The sequence below is a fragment of the Labrus bergylta genome, chromosome 22 (assembly GCF_963930695.1).
Source record: "Labrus bergylta chromosome 22, fLabBer1.1, whole genome shotgun sequence".
Classification (NCBI taxonomy): domain Eukaryota; kingdom Metazoa; phylum Chordata; class Actinopteri; order Labriformes; family Labridae; genus Labrus; species Labrus bergylta.
Genome location: NC_089216.1, coordinates 6,185,669 through 6,207,721, shown reverse-complemented (window position 1 = coordinate 6,207,721; position 22,053 = coordinate 6,185,669). Strand labels below are relative to the sequence as shown.

At 41.1% G+C, this 22,053-nt stretch overlaps 1 protein-coding gene across 1 annotated transcript in view; it reads right to left on the bottom strand.

Moving 5' to 3' along the window:
- Window positions 1-7,929: 7,929 nt before the first annotated feature.
- The window catches only part of gal3st3 (galactose-3-O-sulfotransferase 3), a 32,894-nt gene continuing 18,770 nt past the window's right edge, over window positions 7,930-22,053 (bottom strand). The window contains exons 2-3 of the mRNA XM_020640349.3: window positions 14,232-14,334; window positions 7,930-13,148 (exon numbers count right to left, since the gene is read on the bottom strand). Of these exons, the coding sequence (XP_020496005.1) occupies window positions 11,822-13,148; window positions 14,232-14,329 (1,425 nt within the window). The 5' untranslated portion in view covers window positions 14,330-14,334 and the 3' untranslated portion in view covers window positions 7,930-11,821. The remainder of the gene's footprint in view (window positions 13,149-14,231; window positions 14,335-22,053) is intronic.

Genomic DNA, 22,053 nt, shown 5'->3' with positions numbered 1-22,053 from the left:
GGGTAGGAGAGGATGTGTGCGCTGTGAAATGATTGCTCTGTGGGGGTGTGTGATCAGCAATCAGCACAGGCATCCGGCACGCTACACACAACCGTCTTAATACACATGATTTCTTAATGTGTTTCCTCTCATTTCTGATCTTTTCACTGCAACTCATCATCCATAATCATCATTTTCTTCCCCCTCATTTCCGTCTGTTTTTAACCCCTTTTAGCTTCCAAAGCTTTGATCGAGGTTGCTCCGAGCATTTCCGTCATTTTTTTCCACCAAACTTGAACGTATCAAAATAGCAGATGGTTGGTGGCCCGGCAGAACTCTCTGGTGCCTCAAACTGCTTAGTTATTATGCTGTTTGCTTTGCAGCCTTGTGGTTGATCTTTTTCGAAAAAGGAATATTTTGACATTTTGGAAAACACAGCGGAAAACTCACCACCAACTACTCCAGAAGTGCACCCAGTAACTTCACTCCTGATTCCTCACACATTTCTTGATTTGCATATTTCAAGAATATTGATTATTGGTCAAATCTTTACAGATCAAACAAATAGCTTTAAAGTGTCAATATTGAGGCTAGTTTTGAATAGATTCCAGCCTCTATGCTAAGCTAAGCTTTTGTTTTCCTGCCTCATATGAAGCCTTTATAGACATGGCTGGTTTTGAAAAAGACAATTGTGATTAATTATTTTATAAAACCTTTTGAAAGAAAAGAATTCACCTTTGGGGTGGAAGACAGAGGTATGCCTGCCGTTGATTTCGGAAGCTGTCAGTTTGTGCAGGCACAATGGTCGGCTGTGGCTCAGTCGAGTCGGTCGTCTCTCAACCGGACGGTCGAGGGTTCAATCCCCAACTCCTGCAGCAACATGTCTGATGTGTCCTTAGGTAAGACACTTAACCCCGAATTGCTCCAGCTGCTTCGTCAGCACCGTCTGAATGTGTATGAATGGAATAAGTTACTTCTGATTGTCACCTTACACAGCAGCCTCTACCATCAGTGTGTGAATGTGTAGGCGTGACCTGCGGTGTAAAAGCACTTTGAGTAGTCAGAAGACTAGAAAAACGCTCTACAAGCTCAAGTCCATTTACCATTCACAATCAGGAAAGGAAGTCACAATCAGCTCGTGGCTCTGCTCTCACTGAGCGAGTGTGTGCAGTCGTACGACCAAAATTTCAGAAATGCCAGAAAGTCATCCGACCGATCAGTAGCAGGTCGGACTATGTATCATCTTTCACCCTTTGCACTCCTGGAAATGAGAGGTTGGCTTGAGGCAGACTTTTTCCTGTCCAAGGGACATGTGAACACTGCAGGAAATCAGGAACAATCGCCCAGAGTGGACGGAATGAGCATCCTCCCTGTTTGTTTCTTGTTTTTTTAATATTAACAGCTAATCTCTGTTTCCATTGTTTTGTTTTCTAGTCCTTATCTTAATTCATCTTAATTCTGCACGATCTACTCAGACACTCCCTCCTGCAATTTGAAGTGGTTTGACGCTGACCCTTTTCCTGCTCTGAGGTTCATGTTCAAAGTAACAATGGCTGGGAAGTGTCAGGACCTGAATGTCCGGAAATTGTCTAGGAAATGTCATGAAGTTGCCCCATGTGAAAGGGGCTTATGAAATAAAGAAAACTGCACAATATTTAACTTTCCATTTGGCTGGAAAACAGCACAAGATGGAAGCAGATTAAGCTCTGGAAGAAGGGTGTGAAGGCTACTTTTCTGAGCTTGCAATTACCAGAAACCAAAAACATGAGTGTGTAAGATGGAGGGGTGTCATAATGATTCAAATTTAGTTCCAGGAACTTCTCGTCAAAGCTTGCAGACAATTGATATAAGATAACGCAATTTAACGTTTTAGGTTTGTGTATCTAAGGAGGAGCTTATTCCATCCTCCGAACGTCCTTCTGCTGTCTTTTCTCGCTGCTGGTCTTCCCATTTGCATACACCGACAGCTTTGAAGGAAGCCATCCCCTGCGAGGTTGTTTAATTAAGGCGTTTGTGAATCTGCATGTCAGTACGTGTCACTTTGTGATTCAAAGCACGTGTATAAGAGAAGCTGTGTTTTTCCTTGCGAGAGTATAGGCTCACGCTGAAGTATTTGTTTATTCATGTTAAGGCAAGGCACAATTTATCTCCTCTTTCTCCTTCAGGCATGCCTCCATTTCTAGACACATGCACACACAGAGAGAGGGAGGGATGGAGACTAATTAAGTCGCTCACAGAAATGAGCCCTAACCTCCAGCCCCCCCTCACTGGCTCATGTAAACAGAAACAACAATGAAAAAGAGGCTGATAGATGTCCATCCGTCTGTCCCTCCAGCTAACACTTCATCACTGTCCCGTCCGTCTGTTGTGGGTGATCAGAGACGTCAGAAGTCCACTCAACACACGCAGTTTGGCTTTTTCTTCTCATCCCAGACCTGCACCGCTTCATCAAATCAAATCAAATCTTTTATTTGTCCCTCCCCAGGAGACAAGGAATATGAGGGTCTGATTGAGACATGATCACCTTAACAAGAAGAAAAAATTGTCAGATAAATATTTAGATTGAAGACATAAGGCGCTTTTGCACCGCAGGAACTTTTTCTTAGTTTTAGGAACTGTTGGAACCCTTTGCCACCGCAGGTACTATGAACTATCTTAGTTCCTAGAACCCCATTTAGAGGAACCTTTTTAGCTCCTGCTTCAGAGTAGGGACCATGGTGGTGCGAATGGCAGACAGAAAATAGTGCCCATGGTGTGCAGTTCTCGGGGAACTCTCTAGTGGATAGTTCCTCTTCAAAAAGTCCCCAGAACTGTTTGGTTGGAAAAAACCTAAAGTGCAGCAAACATTTCTTTGACGCTGAAAAGTTCTTCAAAGAAGGATCGTCTGTGGCTCAGTGGTAGAGTCGGTTGTCTGTCAAACAAAAGCTTGTCAAAGACTCTGTGGTCGAGAAACTGAACCTCAAATTGCTCCCCAAGTGGCTTAGCCGACAGCGTGTGAAGGGATTAATTAATACCCATGGGCACTTTACATAGCAGCCTCTGCCATCAGTGTGTGAACGGGTGAATGTGACATGTAGTTTAACAGTGTAAAAAGCCGAGAAAGAAAAGTGCCATATAAGAACAATCCATTTACCATCACTGCGTACCTGACTGAGTATCCCTCTGTTGCCCTAAAAAAAATGCAGCAGAAGTGTCCTCTGGGATAGATGACGTGTTTAAGGCGCTATGGTACGCCACTGTGCAAGATTACGAGATTAAAGATGTCCTTCCAGTTGGGTGCATGCCACTGATGCTCATGCAAGCATGTGAAAATAACATGGATTTTTTTCCGCAAAGGATATGTAGGGGTTAGTTATGTTGTCTGCATTCAGGAAAGATGTGTCTCTCTATGTGTGGTGCAGAGGCGTAAGTCCTAGACTCACTGGTTTCTGGTTGGACTCCTGATGCGCGACCATTTAGTGCATGTCATCCTCACCGGTTCCTCCCTACAATTGCTGTCTCTTCAGCTACCCTATCAATAAAAACAAAGGGCACAAATCAAGAAGAATATCAAGAAGTATTGTCTTCATCAAAAGGACTTTCAGTTCTCCAAACCTCAACACAGCTGAAGCGTTGTGTGGTTTAGGGGACGATCTGCTAACCCTAATTAGTATTCATTATCTAATCCAAAGTTACCTGTCGCATTTTACTCTGAACTTCTGTACTTTACAGCCTCCAAAAACGGTGATACCCTCACCAGTCAGGTTTATCTGGCTCAATTATATAATTCCTGCCTGAGAGGAAACACATGTAAAACTATAAATTCCATCTCTGTAGAGAAGAAAGTGAAAGTAAGAACAAAAGGTAGATTGGATGTCAGTGGCACCTCTGAGCCCTGCAGAGCGCTTATTCAGAGAGGGGATGAGCGCACATTATCAGGGATAAGCTGCTCTAACAGCCCACCCAGCCAGCCTCCTGCGCTCCTGCATTGTTCCAACACACTCTGACTCACAAAAGGCAAAAAAAAAGAAAAGAAAAATACATTAAAACCTTTGTGCTGCGGTGCCTCCTTGCTCTCTGTGACTCACAAAGCTGGACTACATTTAGCCTGCAAACATCCGTCGCCAACACGGCCTGACAAAAGAGCGGGAGAGCTGTGTGCATCTGCCGGCTGGATGTTACAGCTGAAATGTTAAAGCAGTGCAATAAAAAAAAAGAATAAAAAAGAAATTACAATTATTAAAAGACAGATGGAATAATGAAAGCTTTTAAATTCGACATCTTTGAAAAGGATCAGTGGAAAGTCCTGGACGATTATGGTTTGGGATTGATCCTCTGTATTCTAGAGAATCAAACCAGAAGTTATTTCTTATCTATTACGTATGCCGCCCTGAAAACAGATTTTCGATTTTACTCTTTATGTTTTTCTGATGCTTTTAGTCAGTGGTGTAGTGGTGCACATAATTTAAGCTTGACCTGCTCAGGAAAGCGTTAACAGCCTGTGTTTGGAAACAGACACATTAGACTACTCTTGACGTGTTTGCACATTAACTTGATTTAAGAGAGTAAGAATCATTATGAAATTAGCATTAGCGACTGAAGCGGTGCACATTTAAGGGAGACAATAGACTTAAGGGTGAGACAACCACATAAGAATCAATTCTGAATGAACTTTTCCTCGTTCCTTAGGCCATAAGCCTCCTGACAAATAGCTACATTGTGCCAACCAGTCGGATCAGCCGTGCCACTAAATATGCATAATTCAAAGCCTTTCATAGTGCTTTATTTTCTTTTTATGCTTTTTAAATGTTAGAAGAATTTCTTAAAATTAAAAATTAAAATAATAATAATCAATGCCCGAGTGTACCAATAAAGACCGTAGTTTTCAGATTAAATCTTTCCATGAACCAGGATGTTCACATGCATATTTTAGCATTTTAACATAGGTGTTAATGGGACTTCTGGGGCTTTAGTAGCCAGCCCCAAGAGGACACTTGAGGAACTGCAGTTTTTTGCACTTCATCTGCTTCATTCTAAAACACAGGAGGATGTCGCTTGTAGCAAAGTCAGTGTAAGAGTTTCAGATAATTGGTCTCAATTGTTAGTTAATCAAAAAAATTCTCACCTAGGAGAAGACTATCAGTTCATTCTGCAGCCACCAGGTGGGGCTATTTTTAGTGTGTTTTCTGGGGCAGATTTTGGGCCTCATGGCTAGCTGTTCAAGAGCTGCTGGAGGCCATTTTGTTTTTCCTTTCCATCCCTTGTTAAAAACAAATTGTAAAACTTCCTACTTCAAGTATCTTCATCCATCCGCCTTTGTGACGTACATTTAAAGTAAGTACAGTGTTTGTGAGATGCTACTATTTCCTGTCATGTTGATATGATGTTTGGAGGGCTGTGATAGGTCAAATTTAATCTTTTTGTTTGCATATTATATGACCTTATATCAGCAATTATCTAGATCTATTTTTTGGTCATTAACTGTATGTCACATACATTTTAAGCATGATAAACTATCTTTATTAGTATACTGTACTACATAATGCTATAGGTAAATATAGGCTATATATACACATTTTTTCTACAGACTCTTCTCTCAATTTTTCTCTTTTCTCTTCTGTAATATTGAAAGCTGGAATAACTGTATTTAGCACAAATAAGTTCTGCCTGTGCAGGTTACTATGGGCATATGAGCTAGCATGGAGGGGGGTTGCTATGGGACGCTGGAGCTAACTTCCCGAGCCTTCCCGAGGTGTTGGGGGCATAACTTGACAAAACACTTGTGAAGGGAGGTTCCTGCTGACCATCTTATTTCACAGTTGAGCTGTGGGGGCCACATGGCAGGGTAGATAGTAGCCCAACAGCGCTTGATCGATTCATTGATTGGCATCATAGAGCAGCTGAAGAAGATTCTTTAACTGTAGACGATGTCAAGACAGAAAACTGGTCAGCTATGGTGTGATATCCTGCGGCAAAGCGTCATTGAATGTCCAGAAAAGAGAAAAACTTTTCTCTTGTGTTCCATTGAGAAGAAACAACAACTTGTTATTCAGTTACCATGATTTATTTTCTGTAAGATGAAGATTAATTTCCTCCTTGATGATGAAAAGGTTCGTGACATTTAAGGCCCACATCACAGTGCAATCAAGGCGGAGCACTTGAGGCTAACCTTTTGACAATGCTCAGCTTGCAAATTACCCAGAGTTCCACTTGTGCACTTTCAAATGAATAATACAACAAATAACTACAATAAAACAGCATGTGCACAACACATGAATACATGGTTATGATATTAATGAGATGCATTGTGGTGGAGTGTGTGGTCTCGAATTTTCCTCTGTGGACCTTTAAGCTTTGCAGCACAGTACAGAGGTGGTTTGTTTGTTTGTTTGTGTTTTATTAGGGAGGTAAATCTGATTTTGTGTGTTCTGTGGCTGATATCCCGCATCAGTTAGGATCATAGTAACAACCCTGCTTTTCCCCCAATCATTTTATTATACGTTATGTGTCGGGAGGGTTTAATGTTTCCTTAATGTATGTAATGCTTGACGTGTTGCTAATAATAAATCTAATTGACGCACATAATGATTGGTTAATGCTTATGCTGCATTCATGTGCTCCTCAGATGGTCCCAGTTTCCGAGTTGTGAAGTTGTTCTTCCAACTTCAGTGCTTTCCCGTGATTTCAGTTTTGGAAAGTTGGAATGTTGTAACCACTACAAAAAAAAAAGTGTTCAAGCTTCGAAGAAGATGAGTGAACGTCTTTTTTTTTTTTTTTTTTTTTTTTTTTTCTTTTAGCAAAAAGCTTATGTGCTTTTTGCACATAAAAAGTATCTTAACATTAACAGAACCATATTTGGCCACCCATGTGATGACGAATATGACATCAAGTCTGCAAGTCGGGCACCTAAGTTGTTGTTCGGACTTGAGCAGGCGTTCATGTGCATTTTACAAATCAGAAACTCATTTTCCCGATGTGTCCGACACCACATGAATGCACCATTAATGCCATGGGAGCAATTTGGTATGTGGGAGTAAAAAGTGTGCATTCAATAAAAGCATTTTCCTAGCCAGATAAAGCAAAATTGGAAAAGAAATCTAAAATAAATAGTATTAATAATTCAGGGGTTTGCACGTGTGTTCATTTGGGGGGAGGGTATGGCCAAAGAAAAGTAACTTTCAGTCTTAGAGCCTGGTGCTGAAATCATGACATCTACTCTGAAAGCTGCATATTAGACCTTTTATCTGTGCTCTCACAGACTTGTGCTGAGTGGATATTTAACAGCTGCTTTATAATGTTTCCAACTTTCTCTTCAGTGTTGTTCATGATGTGTCACTCTGCCATGTTTCTGCACAGCAGCTGATTGTAAATGCATGAAGGCGGCTTGTTTCAGGAGGAAGAACACACTAAGGTTCAAGTGTTTGTTGACAACCTGACATGTTCTGTCCCCGTTTGTCATCTGACTATCTTTATTGTTATATTATTAGTTTCTGTTTTTCAATCATTTATCAGCCTGAAGCTCCTTTCATAACCAAAAGCAGAAGAACAGCAGAGAAGACGTTTCACAGTTGCTGAGACAAAGGGTCTGGAGGATATAATGGCGGAGAGGTGGAGGGCAACACATTTTAGTGATTGCCTCAATCACAGTCAGAACAAACAGCTTCGCATTTTGTTTTTTGTCCTTCTCGGAAGTAAATTGTTCATTCATTTGAGCCGGCGAGCTGGACCGAGGTAATTCCAAACGACTGATTGAAGGCTCAAATCTGTGGTCCGGGTCTTCAGGGAAATAGAAACCATTTAGGATCAGAATCTTAATTGACCAAATGTTGATGTGTGTTACGTATCACTGCAGAAGGAGTGAGTGTGTGTGTGCGTGTCTCTAAAATTCTGAATAATTCAAGCCTGTGCATATCTGAATAAATCTGCATTGAAAAGGGAAACGGCAGAGACAAACACGCGTGCACTCACAGCTGATTTAAATTCATTCAAACTTTATTCATCACGTTCTTCACAGTCCTTCATTACAAAGCTTTGGGGCCCCTAGCTCTGATTGTCATTGGGCATTTTCTTCAGAGCCCCACCACCCACCCAAACTCTCCAAGTCAAGCACCCCAAATGAAATTTAAAAAGAAAAAAAAGTCTCACTCTTCTCAGTCCACAGGTAAGTTCATAAACAGAGGATGGAGTGCAACATTGAGCAGATAAGAGAGTTCAGAGGAAAATACAGTCGGAGAATTATTAATATGCCACAATCACCTGGTGCAATGTTTTCATTTGATAAAAGTTCACCCAAAAAAACAAAGAAACCCTCTTCCTCTTAAAAAATAAATATATTTCAATGTCACTCTGAGGGGAAAAAAAAAAGGAGGAGCAGCTTTTCGTTAAGATGATGAGATTTTAGCGTACTGTTTCCAGAGCGCCTCTGGCAAAGAAGTGCCGACACTTTAGACACGACAGCATGGCCATTAGTGAAACTCTCTTTCTCACCAGAAGCAGAACAGTTGGGCGAACGACTCGTACAATCAAAAGAGCACTTAGAGAGACTCACAGCCACAAAGAAATGGAACAGAAATTAATAGTTGAGAGGAAATAAAAGAAATTAAAAAAGAAAAACCTTCAGCTAAATCCCAGTCAGACGATTCAGGAGAGATATTTTCAAAGACCCTTTTCATTGTTTTCTTTCATTTAAGAACCAATATTAGTCCACAAATGAGCAATTATCCCCAAAAATACAGACAACATCTGAAATATAAGCATGAAATTGCGCATATTTCAGCTCTTTCTTTATATTATCATCCTTCTTTTAACATGACCAGTTTATTCTTTGACTTTTTTTTCCCTTATTGGGACAGGTTTGAGTCTAAAATGAATGGTCAGAGCCAAAATCATTCAGATCAATCAGCAGCCAATCACACAGCTTCATTTCCCACGAGAGGCTTCATTTATATATGAACAGCAGACTTTTGAATACTTTTTAAGACAGAATAAAATATAAAGGAATCAAAAGGAAATAACTACTAAAATGCAGTTTGTTGCTGGATTATGTCACAATAATATGATTACATATTTTGACTGTATTTATTCCCATAATGTTACATTTCATAGTCTTGTTTATTATTTGATATTGAACACAAAAGGGACAGACAGGAACATAAATTCAGTGTTATCTCTCAGCAGTTTAAAGCATTGTCAAAGCAGCATTGTATTCAAACTGAGTCAAATGTGAACTTATATATAAGGCTTTACATGTTTTATATATCTCAAGATGTTGACAAATCCAACAAACAATGAGTTGATCTTGTTTATTTGTACGCACTGTTCCTTTAAGAAGCCTTACATTTCTAAAATACTTGTAAGTGTTGTAAAGAAAAATCTATATAAAGTGAACCAGTGTCTCACACTGGAAGGATCATTACAATGACCTGTCATTAATTTAGTCAAAATGGGAGGAAGTGCATTAAACCTGTATCTATCCACAGCTCTCAGAAAAACAAAAGTCCCAAACAATATAATGCCTAGCTGTTTCAGGAAATGACCGCGTCTTTAGAGGAAGTTAGCAGTCTGATCTACACGTTGATTTGGTCCACATTACTTGAACTGAAAAGCAGAAACAATATCTTTAAATATAATTTTTTAAATGTTTTTACAGATCATGTGCATTAAAGGAATCTATCACAGAAGTTTAATTACCTGTAAATAAACACTGTTATGATTCTGATGCCCTCAAAGCTGACGTTCCTTGTTAGTTCGTGTAAGCACACTTTGAATATTTGAATATTCTCAACCACATATTGTACAGTAAGACTGTGTATCCTCAAGCCGTGTCGCTTTTTCCTCCTGCTCTTTGTTCCTGTCAGAGCAGCAGCAGTTTGTGTTTCTCATTATTGTAACCTTCAGTGTGACAGACTTCCAACCACAAAAGCATTGTGCGGTCGAGCACTTAAGCACTGCTGAACGAAAGATGAATTTTAAAGTGACTACACTTGATTCAATGTAGGGGTTTTCAGAAGTGCTTTCTGTAGTGTTGCATTATGTAAAACATATAGAGATGAATGATTCATATCATCGCCACAAGCCTTAACCAGATGTTGCCTGAAGTGGTTTGATGAACACTCAAATGTTCACTAACTTGACGTCAAAGAAAGTTTTTTTTATTTTTTTATCCAGTGGTTCATGAAAAACAACAGTTCAAAATACAGTAATGGGATTCTTCAAGTCCCGATAATAAATAATACATAGTTTCAATAAATCTCACCCACATTACTTCCTTTTGTTGCCATGCCAACTTGGCTGGCCATGAAAAAAAATACAACATTCCCTGGCCCACATACACTCCCATGTCACACACACTCACAGATACACACAGACGTCCTTCCTCCGCCTATCAGTCACTTAGCAGTACCCTGCTGATCACCAGAGGAATAAATAACATAAATGACACATTAAATATGAGCAAAATGCAGTAAGAGTGGATCACAGCTGAGATAAATGATGACGTTTTCAGCCCACCAGCCTTGTGAGTTTTTTTTAAAGCATCATACGCTGATGATTTTGCTTTGTTCACCTGAAATTCCTGATTCAGAATGAGCACCTTTACCCCGTTCTTATATATCTAATGAAAACGTATCGCTGTGTAACCTAAGGACATAGGCCATAGGAGGGCTATGATAGGAGAGAATTAAATATTCAAACACTGGGACCCACGGGCTTCAGGTCTTTGTCCTGTCAAGCTGCTTTAGGTTTTTTTTGTTTGTGGCGATGTGTGCAGTGTGGGGTTGCTGGTAGGTTATTAAATCCATGCCTTCCATATAGAATGAAGGCCTGGGGATCATATTGCAATGCAACCTCACATCCAGAAACCTCACCATCTCCAAAAACTCTCTACAGTGAAAAGATGTGATCTCAGCTGGTGGTCCGAGGGGGACAGCAAAGAAAGAAAGATGTTGGTGCTGCTGTCTGGTTCTAGAGCCTGACCAGAGGGCAGCATCAGGGATCAGAGGATGGAGGATGCAGGGAGCAAGCCGGAGAGGTTGAAGGCTGAAGGGACACAGGCTTTATGAGTGTGCTCAGTCACTGTTGAAGTCACAGCAATAATGGGTGGCCAAATTGAGTATCCAGCAGTCTTTAGCCTACCCTCTAGATAAGATCCATCCTTGCTTTTAACCCATCCTTCCACCATTGCTTTAGGCCCTTGGAATCCGTAAGAGAGGAGTCGTTGATTGTGCTGTCGTGTTAATGGTTGAGGTGATCTCAATGTCTGTCTGGCCTCTTAGGAGGCTCTTTGGAAGCCTGACAGTTGATCCCTTTATGTCACTATGTCTCTCTCAAGGACTTTAAATGGCATATGTTAGGGAGAGAGAATGAAACAGAGCTCGAGAAACAGAATGAAAGCAAGTAACATGAGACTATACCAGTGTGATACACACAAAGCCCACTCTGTGCCTCACAATAGGCACGATATCGCCACTTCCCTATTGAGTCCTTGTCGCATGTAACAGATTTGCTTCAAAGAACCACTTTCACCTAAAACCCTCTCCAATCCGTTTGCAGAGGAGTGCAATTGAGCCGTGTCTCAGTGTAGATTTCTTCAGCTCATGAGTCTGCCAACTCTGGTGCTGTTTCACAGACCAGGGAGGGGAGGGATTCCACTTCAAGTCCCAAAAAAAACTGTAACCCGCTTTCCCTTCTTTGTTCTCATGTATTTTTTATCAGAAACTGTGGAAGGGAGAGACATTGATTTCCCAAAGACACCGTTTTTCCCACTGCCCCAATCCACCAAGCATCATTGTCTCGAGGGTCAGGATGGGTAAGTTCAATGCAGTCTGTTGGGCACTCAGATTGTGTCCATGTCTCTGTTTGCAGCCTAGGAGGCCTCGTTCTGTGAGGTCTTAGGCCTTAACTTTGTGGTCCCATCTTGTGGCCCTTCAGCAGGCTTTGTGGTGGAGGTAGACCTTGTTCCTGATACGGGGCCTGGGGCTGCTGGGGTCGGCTGGCTGCGTTGACCCTGAGGATGCCGCAGCAGGACAGTACGTATAGGCTGCTGGGGGGAGCGTGACTGCTGTGGTGGCCGGAACTGGTAGCTTCGACGGTAGCGCAGTAATTGCGAGCGTAAGAGAACTCTTGTATACTGGACCTCTGGCATGACTAGCTTGAGGCAGAGCTCCTGGGCCTGGCTCGAGAAACCACGGCTGAGATTTACCGGTAGGTCGTAGCCCACAATGTCAACTTTTCCACTGGGCTTCCACGGGCGGAGATCTTTGTTTTTTATCTGCTCGGCTGAGCGTAGAAGCGGCATCCGTCCACCAAAGCAGCTTCTCATGAGTCTTTCCTGGGCTTGTCGAAGGAGACGCACCTCCCTTGCCACACACGCATGACCCATGGCGGACAGTTGGCGCCACAGTGATGCGTTGAAGTGGTCATAGAGGAGTGCATCTATGGAATTCCAGTCACGGATCTTTGAAGAAAGGCCCGGCGTCAGGCTACGCTTTGAGTTGGTTGTCCGCATGTTGAGCTTAACATACAAAATGTCGTCCAAATCCCAATTAAGAAGATGGCGAAGGAGAACCAGAGACTCGTCAAAGTACTCTGCTATCATTACCAGTGAGAAGACTCTTTCCACCTCTACCAGAAAGGTCTGGGCGTAAGTCACATCTGTAGCTGGTCTGTCCTTGTCCCCACCTAAGTCAAAGGTCACAGTGTTGCGTGCATACATGGAGTCTTTCTCATCAGGTCGGTAGTAGTGCCAAGGTTCCTCTAAGAAAGCCTCCAGGGAACCATTAGGCACCCTTTTGAAGCTCTGACAGTACTGGTTGTAGTAACTGAACAAGGACTCAAACATGGACCCAGGCTCTCTCAGGATTGTGATATAGATTGTATCGTTGGGCATAAGGCGCTGCATCTCCGCCTTATTGAAACGCATGTGGCTGGTGATGATGTTCGGAGGTATCGTATGCGGATGGACAAAGTGAGGAGTGAAGGAGCGAGGGTAGCAGAACTGGTGGCTGCAGGCCTGCACGGGCAACGCCACCGTGACGTTGTTGCGCTCTGCGAAGCGGAAGAGCAGGTTCTGCATGGTGGAGCTGGCCGTTTTGTGGGTCTTGAGGAAGGCCACATTGGTGTGCTTCGGTTTCAGGCCCCAGAGAGGGAGGGAACGCAGCCCAGGACAGCTTAAGTGGAAGGCTTCCATGGTCCTACAGAAAAAAAAAGGAAATAAAAATATACATTTTATGCTCCATTGGTTTGGGAAAAAGGGATGCAGCTACTTTAAATAAAATGTTGACATTGGTGACATAATTGCAAATACACTGAATACATAAAAATAAAAGAGATTGACGTGTTATAGAAACAACCTTTGTGGTGAATTTTCCACGGCAAATATGCACAGCAAGTGACTGTTCAAAATAATGCATGATGCAAAAAGAATACTTGTCACAAAGTTTCTTACACGAGGTGTAATGTCTTCAATAATTGGATTTCCAAACAAATAATGTCAAACTTACTGGTTTTCAATTTATTATATGTATTATACTGTCTGTGAAGAGCTTATTAATGCACATCAGTCAACAATTCCATTATGTGCATGCCATCATAAACCAATCTTCAGCATAATGATGACATCTACAGAGGTAAAAAAATATATATTATTGAATTCTTGGCATCATTTGTGTCCAAAAAAGTAGATTAACCATCAAGCAGCAGCACGAGTGCAGTCAGTGAAGATGAATATTCATGAAATTATTTTAACATTACAATTAGGCTTATTACAAAATTCCTGCAAAGTCCAATCATTTGTAGTCTTGGGTGCAAACTGTATATATTGATTACTTTACAGTATAACAGCATGCAGTCTTGCTGCAGAGTTTCAGATGTACAGAGGATGTGACAAAATATGTAAAAAGTGGAGAGACAAGGTGCTGAGCAGTAACATCCAACTAACAGAGGCAGTAAAAACATGAGTCAGAAAAGTTTTTTATGAGTGAATGTTGAAGGTTAAATTGGAAAAGATACAAGAACAGAATACAAGGCTGACAAAGACGTATGACACAGCTTTTATAATAAGTCCCTTGACTCACATAGCCATGCTTCAGCCCTGACAGCCTCCATATTTGAGTGTAATAATAATAAGCTTGTCTCACTTTTAATTGCCTTTTGAAAGTAAGTGACATGAGCTGTTGCCACGTTTTTCACAGTAATTAGCAGCATATGGACTTAAGGAGAGAAACATTTGAGCAGGTGTGTGTTCGCATATGCAAGGTGGGTTTCAAATCACTCACCAGCTTAAGTGGCCCCCATGGTGCAGCAGAAGACTGACGGTACTGATGGCGACGCAGATCAGGAATATCTTCTTCTGCGACATCTCTCTCCGCTTCATTGGGACTGGAAAGTGGGGAGAAAGAAATAAAGAGTGCATGAGTAAAGGTTAAGATGGAAAGAACGAGAGCGAGGGCATATGGAGGTTGGAACGAGAAAGTGAGGCGGAAGGAGAGCAGCGGGGACAATTTCGGCTGCAAGATGAGGAAACAAGAGGACGCTTCACCGGGAGTAAAAGATGAAAGGGAGGCGAAATGAGGAGAGGAAAGACAGGCAGAAAAGAGAGACAAAGAGGAAGAGAGAGAGAGACACAATGAGGAGGATTTATCCAGTTAATAATGGCTGGGATCCATTAGCGAGAAAGAGGGCAGTGAGGCTTGGCTTTTGTCACTGTAATAATACAGTGAATGATACCTTCATTACCTTCTACAGCTGTAATAGTCACATTCACTTTCACACTCTTTTATATTCCCTTGGCTCAAACCCTGGACAGATGGCGCTGCGCATTAAGTCCCGTCAGTAATGAGGGACATGCATATGTGAAAAACCAGCAGCACTTCAGAGTGAAAGTCCTCTGTGGGAGTCGTTACTTGACCCACGCCACCTACGACAGCAACGGAAACCTGGGAAGACGTCCAAGCCTCTCTCGACAGGATCTCACTCGCATAACAATGGCCGACGTCTCTCTCCTTGATTACACCGTCCAGTTACCGTCCACGCACATGCCAACAGTCATGACAGCCAGCTCATGTTACTTAAGGCGGCAGTACTTTGCACCGCGTGGGCTTTCATCCAAGTTTTTCGGCGGAAGGGAATGAGCGCATCAGTTTTGAACATGGATGACCTCAGCTGGAACTACTGACCATGGCGGAGTTCCTGCCACCCACTCATGTAAACAGGATCATTAAGAATCTGCTGCACGGAGCAGGATTCCAGTATGCGAGTAAAAATGTGTATAAATCTGGCTGAACATGCTGGAGCTAAGGTTTAGATTTGTGCAGTCTTGCTTCAAATCAATCAGGATAGTTTGCCTTTTTTTAGGGAAAAAACTATTTGATATTTTAATTATCTTTTTTATCTGTTGTCTATAGTTTATGATATTTTCTTTAGCTTCCAAGAGCCCCAAGCTCCATTTTATTACACACAATAATACAACACAGAGGAAAAATGGTAAATCCTCTCAAATGAAAAGCCAGAACCAGCAGATCTATCACTTTTTAGTTTAACATGACTGTATTTTTTTGTTATATTACTCATTATTTTATTCTTTCAATTGAATGCACTTGAACTGTTAGCAAACTCTCAGAAAATAAAACTTTGTTGAGGAGTGAGTCATAATTTGTAATTTACATTTAAAACAACTCAAACAAAATATCAAAATGATGAGACATTATTCATCATGTGCCTTTTATCCAACTGCTGGGGGTGAAATGAGCCTTTGATGCTGAAAGAAATCAAGATGTTTCTCTGACAATAATCAGTATAGTAGTAAAGAACTGACAGCTGACCTCATTGGAGCAGATTAAGAGAGAAAAGTCAAACGCTATCAGTTATTATTTTCAATTCCAAACATGCTGGAACAGCTGGGGTTGTGCTGCTTCGCTGGTTTAGCTCAGTGGGAATGTACGTAAACGCATAGTGGTGCAGGCACATACAAAAATCATCAACGCTCTCTCGCTAATTGATGCACAGATTGCGGTGGTCACAGTCGGGTTGGTTTGATGCTACTTCATTTTTTTTCGTTTCAAAACGTCCTGATGATCTGACCAAATTTCTACCTCGAGGTACATACGAGAAAAACTCAAAAACTGACTATACAATCTAGTCACTGATAGTCTTTTTCTTTTTTGAAGGTCATAACGAGGCTTCAGCTGGAATTTCAGCCTGTTTCATAACTAGCTCATAGAACTCCTCACAGGAGCTTTAACCATCACAGATGTATCTTTTCATGCCTTAAAAAACATTTTCATGGAGTAGAAGAAGCTGAACTTTTCATTACGGCCCCAAGAAATGTCAACTTCTTCCATGTTGGTCAATTACATTCCGTTACAGCGGTCTCTTCAGCTCGAGGTGAGGCCCCATTTGCATCGAGAAATGTCAATGTAGTACCTGTTTGGAATGAAAGTAACCTGATTCAGAGAGGAGGGGGATGCAGCAGAGATGCAGGGACCGTTTCTTAGGGACAGAGGAGCTGGATGGTAGACCTAAGTGTGTATGTGTGTGTATGTGTTTTAGGAGAAGGGATGCAGGTAGATCAAATGTCACAGAGAGTTAATAAGAAAGGCATTTAAGTGGCTTTCAGTGGGCAGACTCGACCTCTCGCCTCATCTGCTATCTCCTCCTCCTCTCTCCGCCTTCTGCACCAACACTCTGGCCTCTTTAATTATAATGGTCTGATTAGGTTTCTCTTACGATCGCTGCAGATATGAAAGCACAGTGAAAGGAAACCTGATCTGTCTTTTAGCCAACGACTATTCAGAAGGAGGAGAAAAGATTCCTTGTCTTATCTGTGTATTGATTTAAAGATTAAATGAGAGCTAATCCAGAAGGAAGTGTTTGTTTTAAAGGATTTCAACACATGACGTGAAGGTAAAAAACCACCTGATGTGAAGCCGCCTCAGTGCTGGATTTGAACTAATCCTGTAATGCAGACCTCAGAGTGGATTATCCATTTTACAACGTGGTCACTCGCCAAAGATTTCGATTAAGAGCATTCACTGGTTTATTCATGAATTCCTCTGACTCGGAGGTAAAAGGAGGCAAAGGTTAGGGGCTCCCATAAGGTTTTTAAAACACAGTGTAGGACGGTGATAACTTAATCAGAGCATATGTGCATTTAAGCAAGTCAAGACTAAAGTCCAACCAATCCTACACATTCTAGCCTGATACTCGTACACAAAAAATCTGATTATGTCCCCTAAACAAGGAGTTACACGATGATTAAACTGGCCAACAAAGATTGAAGAGAAGATATTTTGCAAATGTGAAAACAATCTTTAAAAGACAACATATTATCCCTTTTTCAGGTGTAACCTAAATTGAGGTTGAGGGCTGAAGCTCATTGACATCAAAGGGTGAGTTGAGGTATGGGAATGAAGGCAGCGAGAATGATTCCACTTTGAGGTTTTTATTAGCACAGGTTGTTCCTTAATTTGTCAAGTGTTTTTTTCATCATAAACAAACAATCACTGAAGTCATAATGCCAAACAATAACTCGCATTGTGGACGCACTTTGCAAAGAAAGGTGGAACAGGTCTTGTCCTTTGGAGAGCAAACTGAGCAATGAACTCTCCTTCCCTTTATGGGAGACCTAGGTTGCGTTCGAATCGTCATTTTGGCTTAGGAAGGTTCCTAACTGAGTGAAATGACCTGGAAGCATTTAAGTGGCGGCCATGATAAGAGCCGTTCGAATTCTCTAAAAGTTAAGGAAAGGTGGGTCAATGCTTCCTTTATAACCTCCTTTTGCATAGGATACACTGGACCATCCTTTACGAAAGGAGATGAGAAATGATGCCCCACAATTCCTTGCAGCCGCAACATTTAAAGCGAGTCGCGCATCCGACTGTTATACCTCAATTATATGCAAATGTTCTGATATTTTCTCAAACCGACACGGCGTGAGCAACAGTTAACTTATCTGCATAGTTTGCACAGTTAAGTGTACATCTCAGATAGCGACACCATAAACCGTTAAACGAGCCGGAGAGTCAGTCAGAGTCAGACAGAGAGGAGCTCAGACAGACAGTTAGTGGAGATATAACCCTGGTGTTTAAAATGTTGGTGTCGGTGTTTTCTGCTCTCTCTTGGTTTTTAAAAGTTACTATCAAGCCTCTACACCCGAAGCTCACCTGTTGTGATTACCCAATTTATAGGGATTAGGCTAAACAACTATACAAAGCAGCAGGCAGGTGAGAGTGAGTAACCATGTTGACTGTCTGTCTGTCAATCAACAATGTCCCGCCCCCTCTATGAATTAAACTCTTCTGTCAGTAAAACTTACTTTGATCATGTGTCACAGAATGAACACATTCTGTATTATGTTTGATTATATATAAACTAAACTAAAGTTAGTCCAATGATGTCATAAAAAACAACAAAGGCTGCAGAGCCTGTATGAAGCTACAGCTGGAGGAACTCTGCAGGGCTAAAATAGAACAGAAACACAAGAACTCAAAGTCTACATGTTTTTAAATGAATGCATCACTGCGTAAAAATGTTACTGATGAACATAAAAAGAGGACACATAACTAAATCATAATTTAAAAGTGGTGAGGAAAACCTTTAAATTGTTCATAAATATTGATCAAATTGAGGGAAAGACATTTCTGTTGCTAAAGATGTTCTGGGTGAGAGACCTCCAGACCTCCTACAAAGATGTTTATCAAATAGACTGAACTTGTCAGCATAGTTTTTGTGCATTTAAAAACATTATACAGGGAAACAAGTCCATGGGTGGAGATATCAGGTGGAGGGGAGGGGATTTCTTTTTTAACTAGAATCCCACTGTGACATCACAAGGAGAGCAAATTTGAAACAGAGCATTTTTCTCTGTGTTGTAAGACTTATGCAGACCACAAACAAAGGACTGGATGGATTGATTTCACATTTTGTGGGTCGGTAGACACTCAGGTTACCCAAATATACGTTCAAAATCACTGTCAAAGTGGATTTTTTGATAACATGTCCCCTTTAAATTAAATGTGATCAATATGACAGCTAATGGTGGATGGCCAACATCATTCGAATTCTGATTTTTATAAAGACGTGAGATTGAGGCAAATTAATAAATAAGGATGATCATTTTTATTATTTTCATTATAAACGCAAAAATCAGAACTAGGAAACACTTTCTTTATATTTATATGACTACATAAATACGTTTTACGTTTGTTCCAATCTCACAGCACAGAAACTCACCAAAATCAGCTTATTGTGAGTGTTTACATTCTAATCCATGATTAAATCTTATGTTTACCAATCCCCATTGCTAACATTACATAACTTTTGCCAATAACTTGCACACACTTTCGGTTTCATTCTTTTACCGTATTCATTTTTGGTTTATGTCATTTTTGTATTTGATCTACTTTGTAATCACTGACGTGGTTTTTTTTTTTGTGTTTTTTTTAAAATCTGTGTGTGGCTGTGACTGTTGTCAACATTGTGATTTAAGATGTAGATGTGTGGAGGACTTTATTCTAACATCCACCTTAAATTCCCCCTGCAGGCAATTTCAACATTATTTCCCCTGCACTTACTTTCCTTCTGTCTCCTCCAACCTTTTCCTCCATCTCTCCCAGCGGTCTCTTTTTTAATACATGCTACTGCTGCTGCTGCTGCTGCTGCTGCAGTGTGAAAATGTGGTATCTCCAAAATGTCAGCCGTTATGAATCAATGAAAATGAAAAGAAAAAGTTTTCAAGGAGTTTTGTTTCCTGTAAAAGTTTAAAGCTCCCACATCGGCTCTGCAGAAACACAGCAGTACGACAACAAATTCAGAGTTACAATTGGGAGACACGTTACACAAACAACACACGCTGACAGAAAGTTATTAACTCACAGACAAACCAAACATGTCCTACATAAAACATGGAAAAAAAGCATTACAGTCCTCACATTAACCTTAAACAAGCACACACAGATGTTCACACACACACACAGCTGACTACAACTTAATGAGCGTAAGAAGGAAGCCTCGTGCTTACTCCTCCGAGAAGAGCAGCAGCTGTTACGCTATATGATCTTGTCATCGGAACTGATCCCAGATGATGACCTTTGACCTCTCCTGGGAAACGTTCATATACCTCACATGATCTGTAAGGTTTCAGAAAAACGCACACACATCCACACGTTAATTCTTACATTCTGAGCCTTCAAACCAAATAATGGACATTTTTTTAATTTCTTTTTTTTTCAGCTGTTATCATACCATACAATGACATGTAATAGCCTCTGCACACGGGATGCTGGCCTTGAGAGTTAAACACACACATACACGTACACACAGCTGTTCAGGGCCCAGCCACCAGGGAGATGACCTGAGGTCTTTCCATCAGTAACAGGATGATTGTTGCTGCAGGAGACCAAGGGCAACACCTGATGAAGCATCCAACACTGTGAATAGATACACATTAACACACACACACACACACACACACACACACACACACACACACACAAAAATCAGCCTTCAGCCGAGGTCTAATTTAGATTATTGCTGCTGCTGTACAACAACCAACAGTTTTGAAAAAGTTAGTTTATGCTAGATATTGAAAGAACATGGACTAATTGCTACAAAAGCTAACATGAGTAAAAAAAATGTTCCAAAAAAAAAAATCAAACACAAGCCAAAAAAAAAAAAGCCAGGCAGTTAGGTAATAAATTCGCAAACCCAATGGATTCAATCCAATTATGATAATGCACAGTATTTAAAATCTCTTGAAATGACTCACAGCTGCCTTGAGTTTTCTGATGACGCAAGTGCTCGAAACTTGTAACACTGCCAGTGATTCGTCACACAAGCTGTCTGATAAAGATCTCTGGCCTCCAAGCATGAAGTGACATTTCTGATCAGCATCTTTTTTTTCAAATGTCAAAAAGCTTCTCCCTGAGCCACTGAAGAAGTTTTATCTTGATTGGTTATACGGGGGCAACTCATTGGATTCGCATTGCTGACAAAGTCTTTTAAACGATTCGACAGCGACATGTCCTTCCAGAAACCATGAATGTACAAGTAAAACAATTGATCTCTTCTCCGACTACAGCTCTGTCATTATCACATTATTGCACATGATAAGTGGATCCAAATAAAAAGGTGCTGCCAATACTTTAGACTTTGATAAACCTGTGTTCCCCTAAAAAAGTTAAAGGAAAAGACTTTTCAGCACAGATTTTTTTTTTAACAAAAGGACCAAAAAGCTAAAGTTGCTACGGCATCTCAAATCTAAGCCTTAAAGCTATCTTTAAGCCTAGCTACAATACATCTTAAAGTCAAGTTTTAAAGCCCCTGTAGAATACATTAAAGCGCCCATCCTGCTGAAAAGTCAGACACTGGATCAAGTCCTGCCCACCTCAATGTCCACTTTCCAAATGCTGCCTGGCATTTTCTTCTCCACTTGGATCAATAGGTATCACATCTAATTATTGCTATTTGCTAAGTGCAAGGACTCCGCCTTGACTTGACTGTTTTAGATGTGGGGGGGAGATTTCAAAGTTGACTTTGTTGCAGGAAAAAGAAGCAACAACTGGACGGGCGCTCGTACAGGCCGTGCTGCTAACAGCTGCAGCCCCATTCACAATTTCTTTCTGTGGCATTTACATCTGCAGCTGCCAATGATTTATCGCTCAAGGACAAAGACTTTATTTTCTTAATGACTTGAGGATTTACTCATGAGCTGGACAGTGAAATGCTCAGACTGTTTCCTAAATTATGAAACACTCAGTGGAGAGCTGCTGTTTAAACGACGAGGGTTGTGTTGGTTAAGGGTGAATAAAAAGCAGGGTTGAGTTCTCAGAAATCCTTTGAGGCTTTCTCGGCATTTAAAGAAATCCGTTAATTTTCCGGGAAGGCTGTTTGCTTACGTCCAAGGCTTTATCTCTGAAATCCTCAAAATCAATCCCACATATGAGGCTTGAAATTATTCTCCACAGTTGTGGCTGCAAACCCCTCCCCCCCTCTGCTGCTCAACCCTTCCACTTCTTTGCATTGTGAGAGGCCAAACCTTTTTTCATGTTAGATTTGGAGATCAAATTGGGAAGTCATGCCACCCACAGCCGACGAAGATAG